The sequence below is a fragment of the Eucalyptus grandis genome, chromosome 9 (genome assembly GCF_016545825.1).
Source record: "Eucalyptus grandis isolate ANBG69807.140 chromosome 9, ASM1654582v1, whole genome shotgun sequence".
Classification (NCBI taxonomy): domain Eukaryota; kingdom Viridiplantae; phylum Streptophyta; class Magnoliopsida; order Myrtales; family Myrtaceae; genus Eucalyptus; species Eucalyptus grandis.
Window position 1 is genome coordinate 4,736,214 of NC_052620.1, and position 26,297 is coordinate 4,762,510.

The 26,297-nt window shown below is 38.9% G+C and overlaps 1 protein-coding gene across 1 annotated transcript; it reads right to left on the minus strand.

The window, feature by feature from the left end:
- Window positions 1-443: 443 nt before the first annotated feature.
- Window positions 444-7,928, minus strand: LOC104420170 (WAT1-related protein At5g64700-like). Its single transcript, XM_039302292.1, has 7 exons — window positions 7,536-7,928; window positions 6,836-7,029; window positions 6,587-6,703; window positions 6,218-6,461; window positions 3,180-3,338; window positions 943-1,094; window positions 444-594 (listed from the first exon to the last, which is right to left on the minus strand). Exons 1-7 carry the CDS (start codon window positions 7,926-7,928, stop codon window positions 444-446), a joined length of 1,410 nt encoding a protein of 469 aa, XP_039158226.1.
- Between the last annotated feature and the right edge of the window lie 18,369 nt (window positions 7,929-26,297).

Here is a 26,297-nt window from a genome sequence, read left to right on the forward strand (position 1 = left end):
CGCACTGAAATTGGAATTTGGACTAAGATTGAAGTGTGGCTATATAAAATTGAAGAGGCAAACAGAGGGTGACAGCAAAGATCAAGAACCATGGCCTTCGAAATGGAGAAATGAGCACAAGCAAGTGGCTAAGATTTTGTGGGCTGAGAGGGCTAAAACTCCAGTTTTTCACCCTTTGGGCCTCCAGGTAACTTAAGCCCATACTCATTAACAATGTTCTCCATAAAATTGTTGTCACCCGAGTTATTTAAAAAGAAGAAAAGCTCGCCAAGAATTATGTACATCTACAGAGATGAAGTGTGATATCCGATGTAACACAACGTAATGAAAATACATATAATGAGTGAGTGCCACATACTATGTACTAGATAAAAATCATTACATGTTCAACAAGACAGCCAATAATATGAAAAAGTCAAATTTCATTTTGCTAAATGACGAGTTTAAGCATTTTCATGCTTCTGATCTTCTGCATTTATGCATATCTTCTCAGCTTGAACTGGTAAGGGACTTTCGATGGCTAGATTTTGCTCATTCTTTTGTCCCCATAAGACACTGTACAAGCCTACTACCAACATTATCTCGCCAACAATGCTGATAAAGAAACCAAACATGAGGTCATATTAGTCACAATTAATCCAAAGTTTTGATCAGTGCTCATGTTTGTGATAACAATCTACATAAGTTTAAAAAGTCCGAATCAAATGAAAATTGGCATACCATAAAGAATTGAAGAAGACCGAAAGCTTGATTATACTGCTTAACGTCATTAATCTTGTATTTGAATTTTGATTTATTTCTTATTTTTGCAGAGTTTCTAAATTGTATTTAAGGAGGATTTCCTTCCCTGTATCTGTCTCTCTCTCTCTCTCATGCGTGTAGCCCTGTACAATTAAAATCAACTATTGGAGGTGATGCCATCAGGGATAGGATAAAGTTTACCTCCCAAAATATATGCTCTCACCCAGGATGAACATGGAACTGATCATCGTTATGATTGGATTCAGGGGTATAAACATGGCATAGAATACTGGTCCCTTCATTGCAATCACCCATGATTGTAGGTAGAAAGAAACTCCAGTGACAATGATTCCCTGATGGCGCAGGTAAAAATTATATATAGTATTTGCAATGAAAGTATACAATTTGCACACAATTTGATTGGCTTAAAAAAAATCTGTTAGGATCTTGTCGTATCACATGGGAAGTTAGATATCAGTATATAATTCCGCTTACTGCCGACAACAAAATTTAGTATGGAACACCAAGGACTCCACTTCTACTTGGTGAGTCGATTCTGATTTTTCATTTAATAGGTCCACATGTTTTATCTCTCAATTTTTGCAAACTCAAGGGTACCTTGGTAGGGACAAATTTCTTCTACTTGCTTTTGGGTATAAAAAGGAAAGGGATAATCATAAAAATCATCCTCAACTTTGCTCTTGACATCACATAACTCAATCACTTTTGAAAATCTTCAATTTTGTATCATCCCAACCCTAAAATGACCCATTTTCCCTTGTGCACATTAGGGATGATCGATCATCGGTTTGGTCTGGTCCCATCTAGGAAACAAGAATCGGTTCCCAATTTTTGAGACTGAGGACCGAACTAGATGGTCCTAGGATTGGGAAAAGATCCATTAGCCAAAACAAAAAAAAATTTAAGAATTTAAAAAAATACTAAAGTCGAGACTATTTTAGGGTTTGTTGTTATTTTTAAGAAATTTAAAAATATATTATTTTTAAAAATAGAGTCGGTCCAATCCAGTTCCCCGGGAACCAGGAATCGGACAAAAAATCACCGGTTCAGTTTTTATGGGCGGGAAGAGACCGAACCCTCTGGAACCAGACCAAATTGGCTGGTTTAGGCGGTCTTGATTTGGACGGTCTCATATGCTCTCCCTTAATGCAAATCCAATCTACACTCAAACCCCTCCCCCCACCCCCTCCCATTCTCGATTTGGACGGTCTCACATGCTCACTTCTAATGCACATCCAATCTACACTCAAACCCCGCCCCCCCACCCCCCTCCCCCTCTCGATTTGGACGGTCTCACATGCTCACTTCTAATGCACATCAATCTACACACAAACCCCGCCCCCCACCCCCCGCCCGCAACTCTCTTTCCTCATCCATTCTCTATCCTTACCAGCTCAATACAGCTACGATCGAGAATGACCCCCACAGTTTGGAGCCACTGCTCGACGCCACAACTCGACCTTGATGCCAACAATGACACGCTCGCCTTGCCCGCCACCCATGCCCCCTCTCCACTACCTCCTTATCTTTGTCGGTGGCAAGACCGTTCGTCATTCGCAATGATAAGGCCACATGAGCTCGACTTGAGCCCACCCCTTGCGGCAACGATCAGCTGCAGGCCTCTGCGACAGGCGCGCAAGCAACGCAACCTCTATATCAATGCTTAGCCTTGGTGGCCTCAACCAAGGCACAGTGACTGTTGTCGGCCTCGGCTATGAGGTCGGTGATGGTCCTCAAAGAAGCAACAACAGCACATAGCAACAGCAGCACATGGTGGATAGGAGGAGTCATGGCGGTGGCTGTGTTGAACTAAGTAAGCCTATCAGTGCAGGCAGCCCTTGCCTGAGGCTAGTGACTTGTGCAGACCATTGACGAGGCCCAAGTGGAGGGAAAGAAGAAAATGAAAAGAAAAGTAAACAAAAACGAAAAGAAAAGGAAAATAAAGAAGAAAATTGGAAAAATTATCAATTGACCATGTCCCATCGGATGGTCAAAGCTGACAAGACCAAACAACATCACTGATATCTATATCTAAATTGATCGAAAGAACTAAAATGCCAAATCATAAAAGTGTGTAGAATTAAATTGACAAATTATCAAAATATTTATGACCAAATTTGTACAATTGAATGGTTTATGATTAAATTGACAAGTTATTAAAAATGTTTAAGACTAAGTTAACACGACTAAAAGGTTTATGATTGAATTGATCACCGTATAATAGATTTAAAATCTTTTGGACCAGATTCCCTTGATTTGATAATTACCGAAAAAGGGATGGCCTTAACCTAACTCATTCGCTGTGATTTTCCCTATGATCATTACTTAACCTATACCTGTCCTCGGTCCAACTAAATTTTAGCCCACTAGCGTGTTCAATTTCTAAATGTAGAAAATAGGGACTTATGCTCACTTACACAATAAAGGATCGCAAGTAGTTTGACATTCCAAGCCAACTTCCACTCAGAAAAGTCTCTTTCTTCAGCAATTGCCACGAGAAACGACTGAACTGTGCTTGATAAACACTGAAGACATGTGAAGTGAAGCTTCGATGGATAGGTTTTTAATACTTCAGCCTGTTTAAAAGGAAAGAAACAAAGTATGATTTCAATAAGCAGGAAAATTGTCCAAAGGATCCTAAACATTTTGCACTTTGGCCAATTTATGTCTAAATCCTTCAATTTTGCTAATTGCGTTATAAACATTTTTAGGTTTTGCCAGCTGAGTCCATCATTCTAATTTTGGCTGAAAATTAACGATGTGGTTGTCAACGGTCATACATGACATGGCCGGCCGACATGGACATTTTTAAATAATTTTTTTAAAGTTTTAATAATGTTTGTTAATGTTTTCTTTTATTTTCTCTTCTTGTTTTCTTTTCTTTTTGACATGAGGGTTGGCAGTGGTTGTTGACATTCTGCACGGTCGTCGTGGCCCTCATGGGGCCTGGGTGAAGGCTATGAGTAGGGGTGTGTAAAAAAACTAGGAACCATTCGGACTGCCTAGAATCAAATTGGATTGGACTAGAACCAGTGATCCAGTCTGGTTCTTGGTTCCAATTTGGTGGAACTAGTCCAGTTCTCGATTTTAGGTATGGAACCGCCCACCCACCTACCCTAACCGGACTGGTATATATATATATATATATATATATATATGTATGTATGTATGTATTAAAAAGAAATTTCATCTTAATTACTTAGTTATTTTGTAGTTTTTCGACCAAATATATATGTTCATATATTTATATTTGCATTTATTGGACATCATTAACTAATTTTGTCTCTTGGGTGCGTAATATGATTAACCACTACTCTTTTTTTATTCTAATAATCCATTTACTTGCTTTCTCAATCAAAATAAAATGAACAAATGAAGATGAATTAGAGAACCAATTGGAGATGTCCATAAATGTTGCAGCGCTTTGTAGTCATGACACGAAATTAAGAGCCAACGGCTCATTTTAAGAGTATAATTAGATTTCTCCTTAGCCATTCCCATAATTAGATTAGGTTAATGTTGAAAATAGATGGATCAAACAATTAATGTTTTAACTTATGTGGAGGTTAGGACTTTTAATGTGGAGTCTAATTCTCCACATGTTTTAGGTGTCAAGAAACCCTAAGAGGACCCTACCATGACCTTAAAAGAAGTTAAGCTTTTAACTAATGAGTATTATCTATTTGTTCCACCCTATAGTTTTCAATCCTTAATCAAAATTAATGGCTTGCAATTCAACCTGAATACAAGGCCACACGTTCTCCATGATATTTATTAATGAATGCAAACTTGTAGGGATTGGGGACCGGTTCCATGGACCCACCCGGGAACTGGATTGGATTGACGGTTTGGTTCTTGGGTGGATTCATGAAACCAATGGGTAGATCCCGGTTTCAATTTTTTGGAATTAATCCTTAATGGACGGATCCTAGTCCCAAGGTTGGAATCACCCGCCGAGACCATGCTCACCCTTGGTTGTGAGTCCCTTGCTTAGAGTCGACAATGATGTCCTAGCCCTTAGGCCAAAAAGAATAAAAGAAAAAAGCCAAAAAAATATTCTTAAAATTATAAAAATATATATTAGAAAATATCAATGTTATTACTGGCCATGTAACGTTGGACCACCGGTGGTGATCACATTATCATTCTCTAGCCAAAATTGCTCGAATGGACTCAATTAATAAAATGTGAAAATGTTTGAGATTTGATTGGGAATATCGAAAGGTTTATAATAGAATTGGTCAAAGTGTAATAAGTTTAGGATCTTTTAGACAATTATTCCTCAATAAGCCAAGAATATAAAAATGTTAACATATTGTTAAACATGACTTAGCAAAAAAAAAAAAGAAGTAACGCTAAATATGCAATCAAGATTTGAAGAAGCGATGAGGAAGACGTGGATTCCACAATTGTTAACTGTTTTTTATGATCTAATTTACTCATATTAGAACGTGCAATTCAGCTAAAGACCGTTTAAATTAGGCAAAATATGCAATCACCAATCAACATCCAAAAGGTATGCACGCCTGATGAAAAGATGCAACGAGGATGAAGTGGATTCCACAATTGTTGTTTGCAAGTGAAATTTATAATTTAAAACTCCTATGTCCCAAAAGACGAAATTAGTGTTTCACCTAAATACTTAGAAAGTTCATTTCAAAACCTTATAAAGTGGGCACAAGAATAATCCAAACCATAAAGATAAATAGCTTTTTGTATCAACCAGCGATATTAGTACCTAGGTTGGGTAATAGAGAAATGGAACATAAGGGGCACAAGAATAATCCAATCCAAAAGTCGCATTCAAGGGAGAGTGCATGTATATAAGGCTACCATAAACCTTTTATGCAAGGTGTTTTGAGCGGGAAAATTATTCAATCAAGTTTAAACCTATTGTCAAGATGTTAATTTAGTTTTAAACATTTCAATTTTGCCAATTTAATTTTAAATCTTTCCACAAAATTCCATTGTAGTCTTTTTGGTTTGGCCGGAAGGATTGTATTGGAACTTTGCACAAAAGTTTTGAACTAAATAAAAAAAAAATTGAAAGTTTATAATTGAATTGACATATGTACAATAGGTTTAGGACTGATTGGAAAATTTCCCCATGTTGGTGCCTGCATAGAAGATGGTATTTTCCTTTTCATGGTTGCTGTTGTAATCTTCCTAATGAGATGTATTAGCCATCGAGAGATCACGAAATGTTTTACGTGAATGCATCTCATGATGAGCAATATTTACTAAATTTGGTCTCCAAAATTAGTTTATTAAATAATGTGCCAAACTAGAAGTGTGTTATTGACGAGGGGTAATTATTATCTGATAAATCTCTCAGTAAATCAATGTCGTGAACCAGATTTTCTAAATCTTATATTTCTCGTTTGTGATATCTGTCATGATCTGGAGAACTGAAAGGATGATGATCACAAAAGATCGCTGAAATGTTAGGGGTTACCTGCAGAACATTCCATAAGCCCCAGGAGGAGGCTGAAATGAACGAGAGGAGGCAACCTATGATCCATCTTGTGCTTCTCGATGATGAAACGTGGTGTTGCTGATGTGCACTATGGAAGGCAAAAGGAGGAGGATTTAGAATTGGTCCCTTGAAGAAAGCAAGGGTGGCCACTCCTCCCATGCAAATTGTTATTCCTACAAGCTTCGCAACTCCCTCTATTTTCCTCACATTCAGCTTCTCCGTCCTGCCAAAGTAGTGCCAAGAGTTACAAAGCATTAGGAAACGAAGTAGTGGATATTGTGAAAATATGAATATTGACTCTTTAAAGAGTCAAGAAAATACATATCAAGTCACTGGGAAGAGGAGAACCTGAAAAGAACAGCGAAGAAGAAAGTTGAAACAGGTACGCAGTTAATAGTTGCAGACGCTAGTGATGCTGAAATATAGAGGAGCGCAATCCCATAGAGATTCATAGCTAGCGTGATACTGCAATTCACATGTATCGTTTCATCAAAATTATCAGGAAAAGGAATAAGCTTTTGAATGTTCAAGTTACAATCACCAACTTCTCTGATTAGAGTTTAAATTCTCAGATTCCAGGTAATGTTTTGAACTTACCCTATGAAAGCGACAGCGGAGATCTTGAAGATGATGAGGAACGTGAGCTGAGTTACAGATCTCCTATCGAAGATCGTGGCCAACATGAGCAAGAAAATGGTTCCGGCAAGTTGCCGGTAGAAGATGAAGACGAAGCTTTTCATGCCACCATTGACTGCGGCCTTGGTGAACAAGGTCATGCTCGCCTGGATAATCTGGATCAAGATAACGAACACGTATGGATTCTTCAGTCCCATAATGTTCTCTCCTCTCTGTAAATTCGCCTCAGATTAGAAATTAACGGCGGTAGTGTTTAAGAATCACATGCTTATCTGACCTTGCAGAAAATTTAACATTTGTACCTTTTACCTATGAAGAAAATGCAAAAGAAATCAGTGGATAATTTAGTTAATCTTCTCTTTTGGATGTGCTTTCTGACGTGAGTTTTGTTGTTTAAACGTACCAAATTGCCGTGGGCCATTTTTCCTTTGTTTGTGGTTTTAGATATTCCAGCAACTATGCCTCCCATTGGTGGATTCCAAATTATGAATACCACCTACACCATACTTTTTTTTTTTTGGTCGAAAGTAATATATGCATTCGATTAAGTAGTCTTAGAACACAACGATGGATTACAATCTGAACATAAAATTTCCCATAGAGGTAGAGGGGGTGTATGCACCCAATTTAGAGGAAGCTTCTTTGCTCAATGTGTGAGTACCAGCCAATCTGCAGCTTTGTTTGCATCACGAGGACAATAGGTTACTGAAACGTTGTTGCATAGGGATATATCTTCTCGGTAGCGTTGAATAATTTCTTTTAAATTCCAAGGTATCTTGGCTCGGCCCATGACAAATTCCACCACCGCTAAGCTGTCGCTTTCACAAGTCCATTGAACTTCTTGACTTCTGGCGTCTTGCACGTGTCTCGACTTTAAGTCCTTGAGATAGCATATCCCGTGTAGAACTGCTTCAGCTTCCACGTAAGACGCCGAGGAAACCCTAGCTTCTGCTGCGAAGCCATCGATGACGCACCCAGCTCCATCCCTAGCGATTCTGGCGACAAAACAAAGGAACTCACCTGGAAGCAATGACGCATCTATGTTCAGTTTCATCTCCCGACTTCTCGGTGGTGTCCAACTCGCTGGTAAGTGTTGAGTTGTGTTTTGGTCTTGCTGGTTCTTCGACCCTCTGCTGAAGGCGATATTCTGGGTTTGTACGAGATCGAGGATATCCGCTGGTTTGGGAGCCTTTGCTCTGAAGATCCATGAGTTTCAAGCCTTCCAGATCTGCCATAGAACTCCTGCGATGAACTCCCGAGCAGGTAATTTCCTTCTTGAGTCGAAGACCTCTAGTAGCCATTGATCAAGTCTCTTGATTTGTTTCATAATGTTCGTTCCCTGCAAACGATTATCTTTCCAGATCTATTTAGTCCACCTGCAAAAAAAAAAAAGATGTTCGGTGGTTTCAACTTGCGCGTAACACATCTGACATAATAGATCTGGGCTAATCTTTCTTTTGTAGAGATTCTCCCTTGTGGGAACAACATTTTGACAGATGCTCCAGAGAAAGGTTCGAATTTTTGGTAGGACTGACAGACACCAGATCTGTGTCCATAAAGTATGTGGAGGCTGGTATGAACAAGTGGCTTTGTTTTGATTTAGTTTGATGGTCGATGAATGGGTCTTGTTATATCCACTCTTCACTGTAAATTCCCCTTTACTGTTACCTGTCCATACTCTGATATCGGGTTTGGAGTTTTTACTCAGGGGAATGGCTAGAATCTCGTTTGCTATTTTGTCCTCAAAAAGCTGTTGAATGAGTGGTTGATTCCAAGTTCGAGAATCTTCGTTAATTAGACCTTCCACCATGGTAGGTTCGATTGATTTACTTGTCCTCCTATTAACCCCTGCGATAACCATTTATCCTCCCTGATTTTAATTGATTTGCCGCCCCCGACTAACCATTTGATATCTGCTTTGATGGTGTCTTGACCCAACAGCATACTCTACCAGCCCCAAGATGATCGTTGACCCTTATGTGCAGTCCATATATCGCCATGAGGAAAATAGATGCCCTTTCAAACTTTGCTCCATAATGCATTCGGGGAAGTATGTAATCTCCATGCTTGTTTACCAAGCATTGCACAATTGAAGGTAATAAGTCTTTAAACCCCATCCCTCCTTCATCCTTTCTATTTTTCAGAACTTCCCAGTTCTTCCAATGTGTCCCCTTCTTTGTATCTCATTTTTGCCACCAGAATGAAGCTATTCGCCTTTCAATTGCTCTGCAGATGGACACTGGCAGGTTAAAGATCGACATGGCATAGGTTGGTATGGCCTGCACCACACTCTTAATCAAGACTTCCTTTCTTGCTTTGGTAAGTAACTTTTCCTTCCAACCCTCCAGCTTTGAGTTTACTTTGGCTAATATCCATACAAAAATTTCTTTTTTTGATTGTCCCCATTATGTAGGGATACCTAAATATTTACCTGTCTTTTCAAAAACAGGCACTCTCAGTTCTTGGGCCATGTTCCTCTTGAGTGGTAAGGGACAATTCTTACTGAAATAAACTCCTGACTTGTTTAAATTTACAGCTTGCCCCGTTGCATAACAATACTGATTAAGTGTAAGTGTCAAATTATGACATTCCATTATAGTGCCATCTAGGAAAAAAATAACATCATCCACAAAAAGAAGGTGAGATAGCTTAGGACAAGACCTGTTTAGCTGTATGCCTTTTTTGCTGCCTTTCGCGACTGCTTTTTGCATCAGCCATGTTAACATATTTGTGATTAAGATGAACAAATAAGGTGACAGGGGATCTCCTTGCCTGAGACCTCTGGATGGGCTGAAAAAAGGGGTAGGTTCTCCATTGAGCTTGACACTGAAAGTCACTGTTGTTATGCATTGCATTTTATAGCCACCCATTTCTCAGAAAAACCCATTTTCAGCATGCAATCTCGAACAAAATCCCATTCAATTCTGTCATATGCTTTCTGCATATCTAATTTGAGTACTGCCTGATGTTTTTTCTTTCTTTTGGTGATGCGCAGCTGATGTAACGCTTCCTGCACAATTAGGATGTTATCCTGTATCTGTCTACCCTGAACGAATGCACTCTGCTCAGGTGCTATTTGATATGGCTAGTATAAGTACCTAGAGGGGGGGTGAATAGGTATAACGAGTAATTTCTAATGATAATCGCACAATACTAGACAGTTGATAGAGATGAGACAATTTTTCCTCGTCAATAAACAAACAACGATCAAAGTAAGACTGAGAGTAGGGAAGAGAAAATTGAACACGAGGTTTATAGTGGTTCGGCTTATTTCAAGCCTACGTCCACTCTTCGCACCGACCCCACGGCTGGATTCCACTATGAACAAAGAGATATTACAACATTGTTCTTCCTTGATTTCTTAGTGTAGAAGATCTACCACACTCTCTCAAGGTATCACTAAGTATAAACTCTCTTTATGTGTACAGTTTCGCTCAATATGAATCGACTAATAATCAAGGAGCTTCGACTGGAATTTCTCTATCGAGCACACACTAGAATAACTGGAACGTCTTCTTTTATACTCCTTTATGCCATCATACCCGTTGGCACTTACCAAAGGAATTCTTCCAATCTTCCCGTTGGACGTAATCAATTAAGAAGGTCATTTGAGCTATTAAAGGAACATGTCGATAGTCCATCAATTCTGTTCACCCATACAATCAGGATCTTGGTTTCCAAGAATAGAACCTTCCAAGAATATTTCGTCAATCATCGGATCTTCAAGCGATCTTGATTTCGAATAAATAATCCGTTATATCAAATCCAGCCAAGAGATCTTCTCCGGTCGATAAGACCAAATCCTTAACCAAACACTTTAGCTCGGATCACCTTCGTCGCTAGATTAGAAACTGTCAATGAGAATAGTCTTGAGTCTTGAGTCTTGTGTGCTAAGTCTGGTGATCCGAAAGTCTTCGACTCAAAGTACAAGGGTCTGCACAGCTTCCGACTAGACTCGATAGAAACGTTTTGTCGGCTTCAAAACACTCTAGAGAGATTTCTCCAACAATCTCCCCCTTTTGACGGTGACAAAACTTTCCGTAGATTTGAACAACTTTGACCTGCAAAAACATTACTCAAGCAATATGGATAGCTCATAAAGATTAATAACTCAACTAGATTCTGCATCCACAGTAAAAATAGGTTAGTCTTTCATGAGTAAAGCTATACAATAACACTTGATATAAATGCAAAGTCAATTTCAAATCCACACACTCAAGTCAGTCAAATTCACCAAGTCCACCACACCCAAGTCATACTCAAAATAAGTATCCAAACAAACTAAAATTAAAAACAGATTCAAAGTCAAAGTTTAGTTCAGTTCAAAGCTGGCAATTCTCCCCCTTTTTGTCATCATTAAAAAGGTGAGAAAGAGTCAAGTCTGCTTGGGAACGCGCACAAGCTAGAAATCTCCCATTGACTGTACGACGCCTTCTAGCCTCTTCAAGTCTTCCCTTAGACGAGTCACCTCTACTTCTTTGGCATTTGCTTGAATTTGATGAGCGAGGTCTTGCATTTGATCTCGACGCGGGGTAACGAAGACGCTTGTCCAGCATTCTTCATGACTTGAAATTCACATTCCAAAGCATATATTTGACCCTGCATTTCGAAGAAGATCAAGGATACGACGAAAATCTGCGGTATTGTCCGTCGCGTGCTGGCATTTGCTTTATCGATGGAGTAAAGGCAGACGATGGAACTTCGGTGTAATCGCGCAAATTTGGTGTTGAGGTGTCATGTCCTTCCTCAGGCATTTGAGAAGCCTAAAAATCTTCTGGATTTGCCTACGAGCGACTCACACCTTCACTGTGATCAGGATATGGTGTAGTCCTTCCTTGCTCGTCATCTCCCCCTGTTTCTAAGGCCTCAATTGGGGAAGAGTGATGGTCATGCTCAGCAGAATCTTGATTGCCTTTCTCTCCGGCTTCATCTACGGACTTTTCTTTGTTTGCTTCTTCTTCTTCTTCAACTTCTTTCTCCTCTTCTTCTTTTTCTTTCTCTTCGGTTTCCTCTGCTTCTCTATGTTCTTGTTCCTCTGCTTCTTTTCATTTCTCCTGTCGTTCCATTGATTCGGATACAGAATGACTGAGTCTTTTCAATGCCAAGGCAGAGATAGTGAGTTCATCCTCTTCATCTTCATCCTCTAAGATTAGAGCTCTTTTCTTTTTGGATGGAGCATTCATGGGCTCCTTCCCTTTCCTTTTCGACGCAGAAGAGACTGGATGAGATTTAACTGGAGTTTTCACTTTGAACTTCTTCATTGTCTTATCAAGCTCTTTCAGACGCATTTTTGTCAGCATTTTCAAACCCACCACCATTTTGTCACAAGGTCGAACACAAAGAGTATGTGGAGGTTCAATATTCAAGTGTCTGAAGATCTTGGTCACAAGACTCGAGTAAGGCAACTGGCCCTTGTCCTTCACCATTGCTTTGTACATGTGGAAGAGAATGGTGTGAGGGAGAGAGAACTTCTTCCTTGAATTGATCGCGTACATCAATTTCGCCTCAGAGTTAGACACGTCTGTCTTGGATGTTGATTTTGGCCCGATACGATTGATCACGATTTTGTGCGGTAAGATGTTGATGGCATGCATTCTTGTGTAGGTAATTCTTCCTTCTGTACTCCTGTCTTTGACAAGTTCCAGTGTGGTACGAGCGATTGAAACCTTGATTGGTTGATATCGTCCTCTTTCAACTCCAATTATGTCTACCAACATATCCACATCTACCACATAGTCTTGGTCTCGAACATGAAGGATATTCTATTCGCATCTAAAAGCTGAGATTCGAATAGAAATATGCTCTCAATTGTGCATAGCCGTCTGTGGTGTCAGAGCAAAATTGCTCTAGTTGAAGCAGATTGAACTTCTCCTTCAAGTTCACATTGATGGCATCCAGAAAATCAAAATCAACGCTCCTAGGTTTATCACCCCTCGTTTCAACAATTTGAAGAATAGATCCTCCTGTTCCTTCGATTTGAACGACTCCGTTCTTTTTCCCTTTACCTTCGCAGCAACACCCATCCTGGGTTGGAATTCACTAAACAGTTTATCATCGTCATTCCCGTCAGTTGGATTAAATCCCCCTACTCGAGGGTCACTTGGAATGTTCGCAAGTGCTTCCTCAGCCTTTCCTTTGGAAGTAATTCCCAAATCCTCCATCCGTCGCAAAAAGATATACTCATTTCTATACCCTTTGTCTTTAAGGAAGGCATCCACATAGTTCGATGGTGTACCTATGCTTTTCAAAGCACGATAGAGCTTGTAAATAAAAGAGGGTTTTGGACTCTTACGGTGGTCTCGCTTCCTCGATTATTTCTTCCTGCGGTTGTTGTCCCACACCTTGTGGGGGTAGATAGTGGAGATTGATGAGGTTGAGAGTGAATCGGGCTCTGTTGCTGTCTCGGTAACTCTTCTTCCTCGGTGAGATCGAAATGGGTAGGACCCTCCGTCATTCTCTGTGGTCCCTTGCTTGCGATTCTTGAAGACCTTCTAGAAGAAGACATCGTTTCTTGTCGTTGAAAGATTCCTTGACTCGCTTTCCCAAGAAAAGATGACAACTTTCTCGAAGATGAACACAAAGTCGAGACAGGATTGGGAGGAGAATGCCTTTTTAGGGTTTTGGAGTTAAGCGAAGAAAACATCTGACTGTATATAACCCAGTTAAAAAAAGGAAAAACCAATCGACATAAAGGAAAGTGAACAGTCATCCCTTTTTAAAAACGATAACTGCCTTTTTAAATAGATGTTATCTTTTTGAAAAGACAAGATTCCGTTTTTCTCGGAAATTTAAAGATAAATCAAATATAACTGAACGAATGATCGTACCTTTTCGAGATTGAATATTAAAACAACTTACAGTCTATGGCCGTGAATGATTGAGTCTGAGAGTCTGAGAGTCTCTAGACTTTGATTTCCTCAAGCTTTAAAATGTTGAGTCTAGAACGGATGATATCGAATTGATTCTTCTCCAAAGGCTTTGTGAATATATCCGCTAGTTGGCTCTTTGACTCAACAAATTGAATCGAGATTTCTCCATTTTGAACATGATCTCTAATGAAGTGATGTCGAATCTCTATATGCTTTGCCCTTGAGTGAAGGATTGGATTTATTGATTGCGCTGGTGTTGTCACATCTAATCTCAGTGCATGAGTCTTCAATTCCAAAGTCTTGTAGCTGTTGTTTTATCCATAGAATTTGTGAACAACAACTTCCAAGAGCTACATACTTCACATTGTAGAGAGAGCCACGGTGTTTTGTTTCCTTGAAAACCAAGACACCGTCCCGTTCCCAAGCAATTGGCAAGTTCCCGAGGTGCTCTTTCTATCAACTCTGCAACCGGCTAGATCTGCGTCTGAATATCCAAGAAGATTAAAGTCTCCCTTCTTAGGATACCAAAGACCGATGCTTGAAGATGAAGCAACGCATTTAATAATCCGTTTCGCAGCACTGAGATGAGATTCTCTAGGGTCCGATTGAAACCTAGCACGAATGCACACACTCAACAAAATGTCAGGTCTAGAGGCAATGAGATAAAGAAGTGAACCGATGATACTCATGTACAGCTTTTGATCAACTTTCTTCCCTTCTTCATCTTTGTCTATCTTCAAAGAACTTGACATTGGTATGTCGGTCTTTTTGCACTTTTCCAGTCCAAACCTTTGACAAGATCATTAGCATATTTTTCTTGATGAATGAAAGTTCCTTCCTTCAATTGTTTTACTTGAAGTCCAAGAAAGAAGTTTAACTCTCCCATCATACTCATTTCAAACTCATCCCGCATAGACTTAGAGAATTTCTTGCACAGACTTTCATTAGAGGATCCAAATATAATATCATCCACATATATTTGAACAAGTAAAAAGCTTTTGTTTTCCTTTTTGATAAATATAGTAGTATCTACTTTACCTTTGACAAAACCATCCGTATTAAAAACTTACTTAGTCTGTCGTACCATGCTCGAGGTGCTTGCGTTTAAACCATACAAAGCCTTTTTCAGTCTGAAGACTGAGTCTGGTTTCTTTGGGTCTTCAAACCCTGGTGGTTGTTCCACATAAACTTCCTCATGGATAAATCCATTTAGGAAGGCACTTTTGACGTCCATTTGGAATAACCTGAAATTTTTATAGCAAGCAAAAGCAAGCAATAATCGAATAGCTTCTAACCTTGCTCTTTGGTGCATAGGTCTCATCATAGTCTATCCCCTCTTCTTGCGTATATCCTTTGGCCACGAGTCTTGCTTTGTTTCTTACGACTTTTCCTTTTCGTTCATCTTGTTCTTGAAAACCCATTTAGCTCCAATAATGATTTACCTTTTGGTTTAGGAGTCAATTCCCAGACATTATTGATATTGAATTGCTCGAGCTCTTCTTGCATAGCTTCAATCCAGCTTTCATTTGATAAAGCTTCTTCTATGCTTTTGGGTTCTATTTCGAAACAAGTGCCACAAAGACTAGACTCTTCACGCCTTTTGGATCTAGTGCGAATTCCTTCATTAATTTCGCCAATAATGAGATCTTTGGGATGACTGGACTTATGCTTCCGATTCTTGGTTGATTTGTCGATTGATGATCTCTTTCTTTACTTGAATCTTCACGAACAACTTGATGCTGGTCTTCCAGTCCGAGATGCTTCTTGAGTTGTAAGCTTTGGAGAGTCCGGAGCGAGGGTTCGGACTCTTCATGTTGAGTTTGATTTGGATTCATTTTGCATTGAATCTTGAAATTTGACATTCATTGATTCCTCCACCGATTGACTCTTCTTGTTATAGACTCGTAGGCTTTGCTTGATGTAGAATATCCAAGGAAGATGCCTTCATCCGATCTTTCTTCAAACTTACCAACTCAATCTTTTGCATTTTTCAATATAAAGCATTTGCAACCGAACACATGAAAGTACGAAACAATAGGCTTCTTACCTTTGAATAACTCATAAGGGGTTTTCTCTAGAATAGGTCTTAAAAGACTCTATTTATGATATAGCCTTATTTGTTGAAACAGCTTCAGCCCAAAATTGTGAAGAAATCTTACTTTCAATTAAAATAGTTCTAGCCATTTCTTGAAGAGATCTATTCTTTCTTTCCACAACTCCATTTTCGAGGAGTGTATGGAGAGGAGAACATATGCTTGAAGCCGATTCATCACAAAATTTTGTAAAATCTTGATTTTCAAATTCACCTCCATGGTATGTTCTTATACTTGAAATAACATATCCTTTTTCATTTTGAACCTTTTTAGCAAAATTTTCAAAGTACGAGAAGGTTTCAGACTTACTCGCAAGGAAATATACCCAAGTAAATCGGGAGTAATCGTCCACGATTACTAGGCAATATTTCTTACCTCCAATGCTCTGGGTTTTGGTTGGTCTGAAGAGATCCATATGCAGCAACTGCAATACATGATTAGTAGAGACATGATTTATTGGCTTAAATGAATTTCTTACCTGCTTTCCCAATATACATGGAGTGCATAGATCAGACTTTTGGTATGATAAATTGGGTAGACCACGAACAAGCTGCTTTGATGAGATTTTGGCTAACTGCTTCATATTGATGTGACCAAGCTTTCTGTGCCACAAGCTTGCTTCGTCTTGAATTGAAATTAAGCATTGCGATTCATCCGGTTTCACATCCAGAAGATAGATATTTCCATGCCTTCGACCCATGAAAGACTGAGTAGAGTCTTTACTAGTTCCAGAACATATTCCTTCTTGAAAGAAGATCTTAAAACCAGTATCACATAGTTGGCTGATGCTGAGAAGATTGTAATTGAGTCATTCTACTAGGGAAACATTACTTATTGTGAGATTTCCAATTTTCACAGTTCCAAATCCCACAATCCTTCCTTTACTGTTTCCTCCAAATGAGACTTTTCCACCGTTTACTTGAACGAGCTTTACAAAGCAATTTGAGTCTCCTGTCATATGTCTTGAGCATCCACTGCCCGATACCACTTTACCTTTTCTTTGATGGAGACTTGCATTTAAAAGAGAGTCTCAAGCTTTCTTTGGTACTCATATTTTCTTGGGTCCATTGGTGTTAGTAAGATAAACAATATTAGCCCATGTTTTCTTAACGAGGTTTCCAAACCATAGGACACTCTTTTTCAAAGTGATCCGGGCTATTGCACTTTGAACACTGAGAGCATTTCGACCTACGAGACTTTACAAAAACCTTCTTGAAATGATTTTTGTAGGCCTCTCTTGAGGGTCTTTGCTTAATTCTTTCTTTTACTTTAGGAAAATCAATCAAGGGAATAGTTTCCGCAAAGTCATACCTAAACCAGACTTATTGAAATAAGGTCTTTGAGCTGAAAGAATTTTTCAAGTTTCTCGGACCCTATTGAAAATTTCTTTGAAATATTTGATGAGTCAATTTTTAAAAGTGCATTTTCTTTCAAAAGATTTTCTTCACTTTCTTTAAGAGTAGAAACATTCATGTCTAAACATTTAACTCTTTCTTTCAACACGTTTTCCTGTTGTTTTAGAACAACGTTTTCCTTTTTAAGTTCGGAAATCCTTTTAAGAGAAGTCTTAAGACTAAAACACAGCTCATCAATATACTTAGAAACCTTGACAGGAATTTTAAAATTACTTACCTCAAATTCATTGTCTGAGTCTGATTCAGAGTTTGAGTCTGAGTTTGATTGCGCCATCAGACACAAATTGGCATATTCATCATCACTTTCTTCACACTCGTATCACTTGTGGTTTCGGCTTTGAGAGCCTTTCGAGACTTTTCAGCTTTTCCTTTCTTCTTCTTTAGAAGAGGGCAGTTAGTCCGATGTGTCCCTTTTTCTTACATTCAAAGCAAACTATATCTTTGTTTGATTCATCATCATCAAATGACTTGGTCATTTGTCTTTGAAAGCTTTGTTTCTTTGAGTTGAATCTTCTTCCTTTTCTATTCAGTTTTCTGAATCTTCTTATCATGAGAGCAAGCTCCTCATCGTCCATATCATCTTCAGAATCTGTAACATTAGAATCATCATTTGATTTTAATGCAATGGATTTCTTACCTTTTGGATCTTCGTCTTCGTTAATTCGTTCCACTTCATAAGACTGAAGAGTTCCAACCAGCTCATCGACATATAGTGGCATGATTCTTTGCGTCTCTCTTATTGAAGTCTTTATGTGATTCCAATCCTTGGAGAGTCCACGCAGTAGCTTGTTTACCTTCATGGGATCAGAAATTGGTTGTCCTTGATTTTCAAGACCATTTACAATTTCGTAAAACGGCTAAACATGTCGGTTATAGATTCTCCAGGTCTCATTTTGAAGGCTTCATATTGACCGAGAAGGATGTTGATTCGGTCTCTTTTACTCGATCGGTTCCTTCATAGGTGATATGTAACCTATCCCAGACTTCTTTTGCTGTAACACAAGAAGATATTCTGTTATATTCAGTAGGTGACAAGGCACAATATAAAGAATATATAGCTTTTGCATCAAGATTTTATCTCTTGATTATCTCTTCCTGAGACATTCCGCTGGTCTCAACAGTTTCTTTCCCTCTTTCTAAGACGGATGCAACTTTAGGAGTGATTCCTTTTTCTACAACGTCCCATTCCAGAGGATCCTTTGATCGAAGAAATGCTTTCATTTTGTTTTTCCAGATGTTGTAGTCCTTTCCATCAAAGTAAGGAGGTCTAGTATTGCTTTGACCTTCCACCAGCCCTGGAGCTAGCATACTAGCCATAGATCTTTTACTCTGAAGTAAAACACTTCAAATAAAGTGAGTACACGAGCTCTGATACCAATTGATATGGCTAGTATAAGTACCTAGAGGGGGGTGAATAGGTATAACGAGTAATTTCTAATGATAATCGCACAATACTAGACAGTTGATAGAAATGAGACAATTTTTCCTCGTCAATAAACAAACAACGATCAAAGTAAGACTGAGAGTAGGGAAGAGAAAATTGAACACGAGGTTTATAGTGGTTCGGCTTATTTCAAGCCTACGTCCACTCTTCGCACCGATGACAGCCCACGGCTGAATTCCACTATGAACAAAGAGATATTACAGTCGTTGTTCTTCCTTGATTTCTTGGTGTAGAAGATCTACCACACTCTCTCAAGGTATCACTAAGTATAAACTCTCTTTGTGTGTACAGTTTCGCTCAATATGAATAGACTAATAATCAAGGAGTTTCAGACTCTGGAATTTCTCTATCGAGCACACACTAGAATAACTGGAACGTCTTCTTTTTATACTCCTTTATGCCATCATACCCGTTGGCACTTACCAAAGGAATTCTTCCAATCTTCCCGTTGGACAGAATCAATTAAGAAGGTCATTCGAGCTATTAAAGGAACATGTCGATAGCCCATCAATCTGTTCGCCCATACAATCGGGATCTTGGTTTCCAAGAATAGAACCTTCCAAGAATATTTCGTCAATCATCGATCTTCAAGCGATCTTGATTTCGAATAAATAATCCGTTATATCAAATCCAGCCAAGAGATCTTCTCCAGTCGATAAGACCAAATCCTTAACCAAACACTTTAGCTCTGGATCGCCTTCGTCGCTAGATTAGAAACTGTCAATGAGAATAGTCTTGAGTCTTGAGTCTTGTGTGCTTTGAGTCCGGTGATCCGAAAGTCTTCAGACTCAAAGTACAAGGGTTTGCACAGCTTCCGAGACTAGACTCGATAGAAACGTTTTGTCAGCTTCAAAACACTCTAGAGAGATTTCTCCAACACTATTATCTCTGGCCGCCACTTTTTCAATTTGTTTGCTAGTAGTTTTGAGATAATTTTATAATTGAAATTGCACAAACTGATGGGTCTAAATTGACTTATGATCTCAGGATTTTTCACTTTGGGAATCAAGGCTATATATGTTTGATTTAAATGAGGATCCAGAGTACCTGTGTTGAAGAAATTCTGCACAAGCTGGAACAGGTCAGTCTATATAATTTCCCACGAGTTTTGATAGAAAAGCCCATTGAAACCATCAGGACTTGGCGCTTTCAAGGCTCCCAATTGAAAAACTGCTGCTCGAACTTCCTCCATCGTGGGGTTGGCCACCAGAGCTGCATTGATACTTTCATCAATAGGAGAAAGGCATTGGCTTAAGACTGGCTGGTAATTTCTTTGCCCTTCTATTTTGTATAAATTGCTATAAAAAGTTTGAATATGATTTCTGATTGCTCCTGGATCTCGACACCACCTGTTATCTTCCACTTGTAGCACTGTAATGTGATTTCTATGCCTCCTCTAAACTATTGTGGCATGAAAAAATTGTGTATTTTTATCACCCCATTGTAACCATTTAATTTGCGATCTCAATCCCCAATATTGTTCCTCCTGCTTCCTCAGTGTGTCTATTTGGTGTATGATACTTTGCACTTCCTTTCTGCTTGTATGCTGTTGTGTCTGATTGGTTATTGCTGTTAGGGTCTGAGTTAGCTCTTTTTATCCTACTGGGTACATGGGCAAACTTCTCTTGACTCCATTTTGTTAGTTTTTTTGAGGTCTTCTGAAGTTTTTCTGAAAAAATGGCCTGTTGAGAAGCTATTTGGGTCCATATTTGATGAATAACACCATGATACTCTTCATGTTCAAGCCAGAAAGCCTCCATTTTAAATTCTCTTCTTCTTTTCTTGTGTTCAGGGTATAGCCTAAGGACAAGAGGGCTGTGGTCCGAGTCGATTATTGGAAGTGCATGGATTTCTGCTTCATGAAAGGTAATTCGCCATTCCAAGGTACATTACACCCTGTCCAGTCTTTTTTTTTTTTTAACAAGATCCTTCCATTCTCTGTTGTTTGCCCATGTGTATGCACATCCTTGGCTATCCATATCCATCAAAGATAACTCATTGAGCATATCTCTAAAAGCTGCAATTCTTTTATTATCTGCTTCTTTTTTCCCCACATTCTCCCATACATATAAAATCTCATTGAAATCCCCCATGCATATCCACGGAGTTGAACTATGAGGTTTCAATGTCTTCAATTGTTGCCATAATTGCATCCTCTCTCCAAAATTTGTGGAAGCGTGAACAAAAGTGATATGCATGACTAGTTTTCTGGCTGGATCAGTGCAGTTTACATCAATAAACTGTTTTGAACTGCCTTGCACTTTCAATGTTACTTCCTCATTCCACATTAACGCCAATCCCCCTGCGATGCCCGTTGGATTTTCTAGGAATAAGTGCTGAAATTGAAGTTTTCTGCATATACTCTCCACCATCGTTGCTTTGTTTTTAGTCTCCATAAGAAAAACTATACTGGGCCGTTCAAGAGCAATTAATGCTCTTAGTTCTTGGATTGTCAGGGGGTTGCCTAGCCCTTGACAATTCCAGCTAATAATTTTCTTGTCATCTTTGGTGGCTTATTAGGGCTAGCCACCAAAGCCCAATCTATTCCATCTTTGAGCACCTTCACTGGAGTCTCTGTCATGCCCGAATCATCTATGAGAATAAGAGTTGGTTCAGGTAAACATTTCTGCTTCTTTGCTTTCTGCACCTTCATAATCTTTTTGCTGCTTTTTCCTATTTTCAAGGAATTTTGTATGGGAGCATTTGAGCAAATGATATGTTTTCCATGATCTTTGAGTGCCTTCTGATTTGTAATAGGTACTTCCATGATCTCCTGCTCCATGAAACTTTCTGCTCTCTTTTTGCTGCAAGCTGCTAGTCGCATTTCTAGACCTTTCTCTCGTGCGGTTATATCCTGATCTCTAACTGGAGAAGGTTCTACAGGTATGGTTTCTTCTACTATAAGTCCTTCGATTTTTTCATAAAAAGCCTCCCAATAAGGGCTATGATCACTTGCTTCTACTTTCAGCCAGGGTCCATAGGGACCGATTTTGTCGACTGCCCAAGGTGATTCCGAATAAGGGATTTCTGGACAATCTTGGGCATAGTGACCAATTCTTCCACAGGAGTAGCAATAATGAGGTAATCTCTCGTATTTAAATTCTACCCACAACCATTTATTACCGATATCCAAAATGGGCCCTGATTTCAGAGGAGTAGATAAGTCAATTTCCACTCTAACTCTTCCTCCTTTTTGCTGCACGTTTCCCATAGATTCGAGCTGGATTTCCTGGACCTGGCCTAGCTTTTTTCCTAGATCATGGTAAACTGTTTCAACCCTCCAACCAGGGGGAATACCTCCGATTCTTACCCAAAAAGCTGCTCTGGAAAAATCATAACAGTGTTCTGGGATTTCAGGCTCACACTGTTTAAGGACAAGCAGATTGCTAGAATAAGACCAAGGTGCAAATTTCATAACTCTCTCCTTTTCCTCCTCTGATTGAAAGACAAAGGTAAAGAGACCTGGTTCTTTTTGTACACATGCTACTGCTTCTGTTTTCCAGGCTTTCTTCATAGTGGTGAGAAATGCAAGATAATTGACATTGGGTTTAGAGTATAGTTTACCCAAAATTGTTCTGTTGCATTCATCTCTTTTTTGTGAGGGTATCTCCGAACATACTTCTACCACATCTTCCTCAGACCATAGGTGTCTGGGTTGTTTACATAATACTGCCACCCTCAACTCATTTTCTTCTTTACTATCCATACTGTCTGACAAGGTTAAGGAAAGGAAAAGCTGGAAAGAAATGCAATGGCAGACATCGGCATTAACACGTACGAAGAGGGGTAAGGTAAGTCACACTGCAAATTTTCAATACTTCCGTATGCTGCTCGAATTCTTCTTTTTCTTTTTCCCAAACATCTTACTGAAATATATACTCATTAATGCTTTCATCAGGTTTCCTCATCAAAACTGGACCCATAAGCCGATCAAACCCATTCCCACATATATCATCCGCTGCGACTTCATTCCAGAGGGCCAGAGATAGAATCATAACCACACCAACAATAGAGTACATCCCCGTCGATACTACTGGCCGCCATGAGCTCCAACAACATTTAGCAAGATGAAGATGAGATCCTACCTTGATCGAGCCTCGAAAGCAAGAACTTCAGCCGACTTAGCCACGACCTAAACTACTGTTCTATTGAGTGAAAAGAAGGCCACCGCACTCAGCATAAGCGAGATTGGACGAAACATTTTTGGGGTTTTCTTGCTTGTGAATGATTGTGTAAAAAGAAATGAAAAACGGGAAAGATTGCCGAGATTTAGAATAGATCTAGGGTTTGTGGAGAAGACAACGCTACCAGAGGGTAGAGAGAGGCTACCAGAGGGTAGAGAGAGACTCGCATAAACGAGAGATTTTTGATTTCCATAAGTTGTATGTCGTCAATTGAAGGCATAGTTGGAAGAAATTGTCTTCAATCATGGATGGGGGATAAATACAGTCCTTTCGATTAATGCAATGTAGACTTTGTACAATTCTACCTTCCTTTCTAAGATTTTTCTTAGTAGTATATTTCTGCAAGAATTGGTAAGCTTCATAAAACTATTAATAGAACAGGGATGGAGTTAAGAATAATAAAGTGGAAGAGAGATATTTAAAATTTGTGCATATTTTGATATATAGAAGAAAGCACTTTGAGAGTCTATTTATAGGCTTCAATAAATGAATATTTAAGTAAATCATTCTAGATATGCATAATAAAAATAAATATAGAAAATCAGAGTTGATATCCTAAAAATCTCTAAAAGATATCTAAACATGTCTAACAACTGGTTACGTTATTTCTAAATTACTTGTTTGTAATTTACAGGTACTTTTATGAAATTAACAACTAGGTTTGATTGTTTGCAAAACTACCAACCTTTCTTTCTTTTATCAACTTTTACTTGCCTTTCTTATCATTGTCTTAAATCCATTAACTAGTATATGAATATATCAATCTTTATTTGAGCAATTTATGAAACTTTTTCCGATTAATTCATCAATTCTTTATGAGTCGCTGATGCTCACTTGAGTTACCTAACAAAGTCTATTTGGTTGTTTAATCGATTATTAATTTTTGTTATTGTTTACCAATCATTATTTGTCTTTCTTATAAATGCTTTAAATTTATCAACTGTCGCGACCAAATTTTCGGGTGCACCACCTAAGGTTTGGTTAATGGATTGTTAAGCTTGGACTTAACTCGGGCTCTCTCAAGCTCATACCAATTCGCGACTTAGGTTCAAAATTTTTAATATGCAATTGATTTTTAACTAGGAGTCGCCACTAATATATTTTTTATGGGTTGATTAGAAACCCAAGTAAAGTAACGGGAGATTTACTTTACTCCTACGAACTGAGATTATGAGTTCGGGGACTTGGTTAGATTTCTCTAACGCCATTTCGGTGGGAAAAGTGCCAAAAAAATCCTAAACCTTTTGTCTTTGTGCTGATTTAGTCATGAACCTTTTTTTGGTGCCGATTTAGTCCTAAATCATTTTACGTTGTGCCAATTCAGTCCTTTCCGGCCAATTTTGGCCGGAATTTGCTGACTGGACGCCGATCGGCTAACTTGGCCTGATTGGCGCTGATGTGGACTACTTTTAATAATAATTTAATATATTTGAATTTTTTATTTTTTATTTATATTTATTTTTTATTTATATTTATTTTATTATTTTATTATTTTTGTCTTCTTATCTTCTTCCTCTAGCTGGTCGCCGGACCTCGGTGACTAGCTAGAGGCGACGGCCGGCGAGGTCCAGGTCGACAACGCTAGTGGCCGCGAGGGCAGCCTCTCATTGGGCGGGCGAGGCTTGGGCGGCGAGCCCTACCAGCTCGGCGTGTGGAGCCTGGGGAGGAGAGCGAAGCCGATAGTGGCGAAGCTCGGCGAAGGAGATGATGCGGAGCCCGAAGTCAGCGGTGCCGCTCGGTGGCAACGACAACGACGAGGAAGCGAACGAAGATCTGAGCTTGAAAATCGTCGAGAAGGCGCTCTCGGCGAGCCTTGCGAAGCTCGCTTCCACGCCGCTAGGCGTCGACGTGTCGGAGGAGGACAACGATAGGCCTCAGTTTCGTAAGACCTCGAGGACCGAATCCGGCCGCCTCCTCGCGCCGAGTTGGCGAGGCTTGCCCTCGCCAGCCGTGGGCGAGGCTCGACCCTCGATAGATTCAGCGAGGGCGAGGCTCGCCACCTAGGCCTCTAGCCGGTCGCTAGACCTTGACGACCGGTTGGAGGAAGAAGATGAGAAGACAAAAAGAAAAAAAGAAGAAAAAAATCAAAAATATTAAAATATTATTAAAAGTAATCCACGTCAGTGCCGATCAGGCCACGTCAGCCGGCCAGCGTTTGGTTAGTAAATTCCGGTCAAAATTGGCCGGAAAGGACTAAATTGGCACAACGTAAAAATGTTTAGGATTAAATCGGCGCCAAAAAAAGGTTTAGGACTAAATCGACACAAAGACAAAAGGTTTAGGACTTTTTTAGCACTTTTCCCCCATTTTGGTACATTTCTCTTTTATTTTGAAAAAATGTTTTGCAGGTTGCTTGGATTGATTTTAAATCTATTTTTCTAACATGTGAGATGACCATGCGGGTGCACAAACCACCAATTTAACACCCAGCAAAAGCCGTGATTAAATTGCAGGACTTACCTCATGGCATCGAAAGTATTTGCAATGTTAGATTAGAATTCACATCGACAACCCTAGATATGATTTCTAATTAACACGCAATCAGTCAATTTTTCAAGATTTTCTCTTATTTAAATGAAGCCTAGAAACCACGTGCAATGCAATGCAATGCAATGACGTACACATTTTTTTTATAACTAAAATGGCATGCAACATGCAATCTAATATGTGAACTAATATGTCACGCGACATTTATTAAATGACCTAATCTAATGACGGGCAATTTCTAATTAAATAGGCCTAACAACAATCACTAAATGACGTGCATTTCATGAACCTAATTCTAGATGACATGGGCATTACTTTTTGTATTTTTGTACTATTTTTTAATAAAAATTCTAAATTAAAATTTATAAAAAAATAAAAATCTAACTAAAGTGAGATACTATCTAATTTAAGTTAGGAAATAGACTAATCTGAATCCTATTTTAACTTAGAAATTTATCTCGACGTGCAATTTAATTCAAAGATATTATCTAACCTAGATACCATCTAAACATGCATTCTAATATAATTAGAAAAGAATCTAACTATTCTATGATGCAATTCTATCTAGGAAATCAATTCTAATCTACATGATATGCAAATGCAATTTTTTTTTTTTTTTTTTGTATTTTTGGGATAAATAAAGCAATTAAAGCAAGATAAGCACCAAATCACTCGAGATCATATATTGTCCAATCAATGCGAATAAGGAAATAATATCCAAAATTCTTGAAATTTCGCGAATAAAACCGATGGGTTGATCTTAAGCCTTAAAGATCAAAACATCAATTTCAAAGATTTCCGCGGAATCAATAATTCCACTAAAGCCTTATAGATGGAATCAAAGATTATATGCTGTTGCGAGTTAGGAAATATATCGCAATGAATATCAATCTCATCAATCTAGGCAATATGATGTTTAAATCAAGGTGAG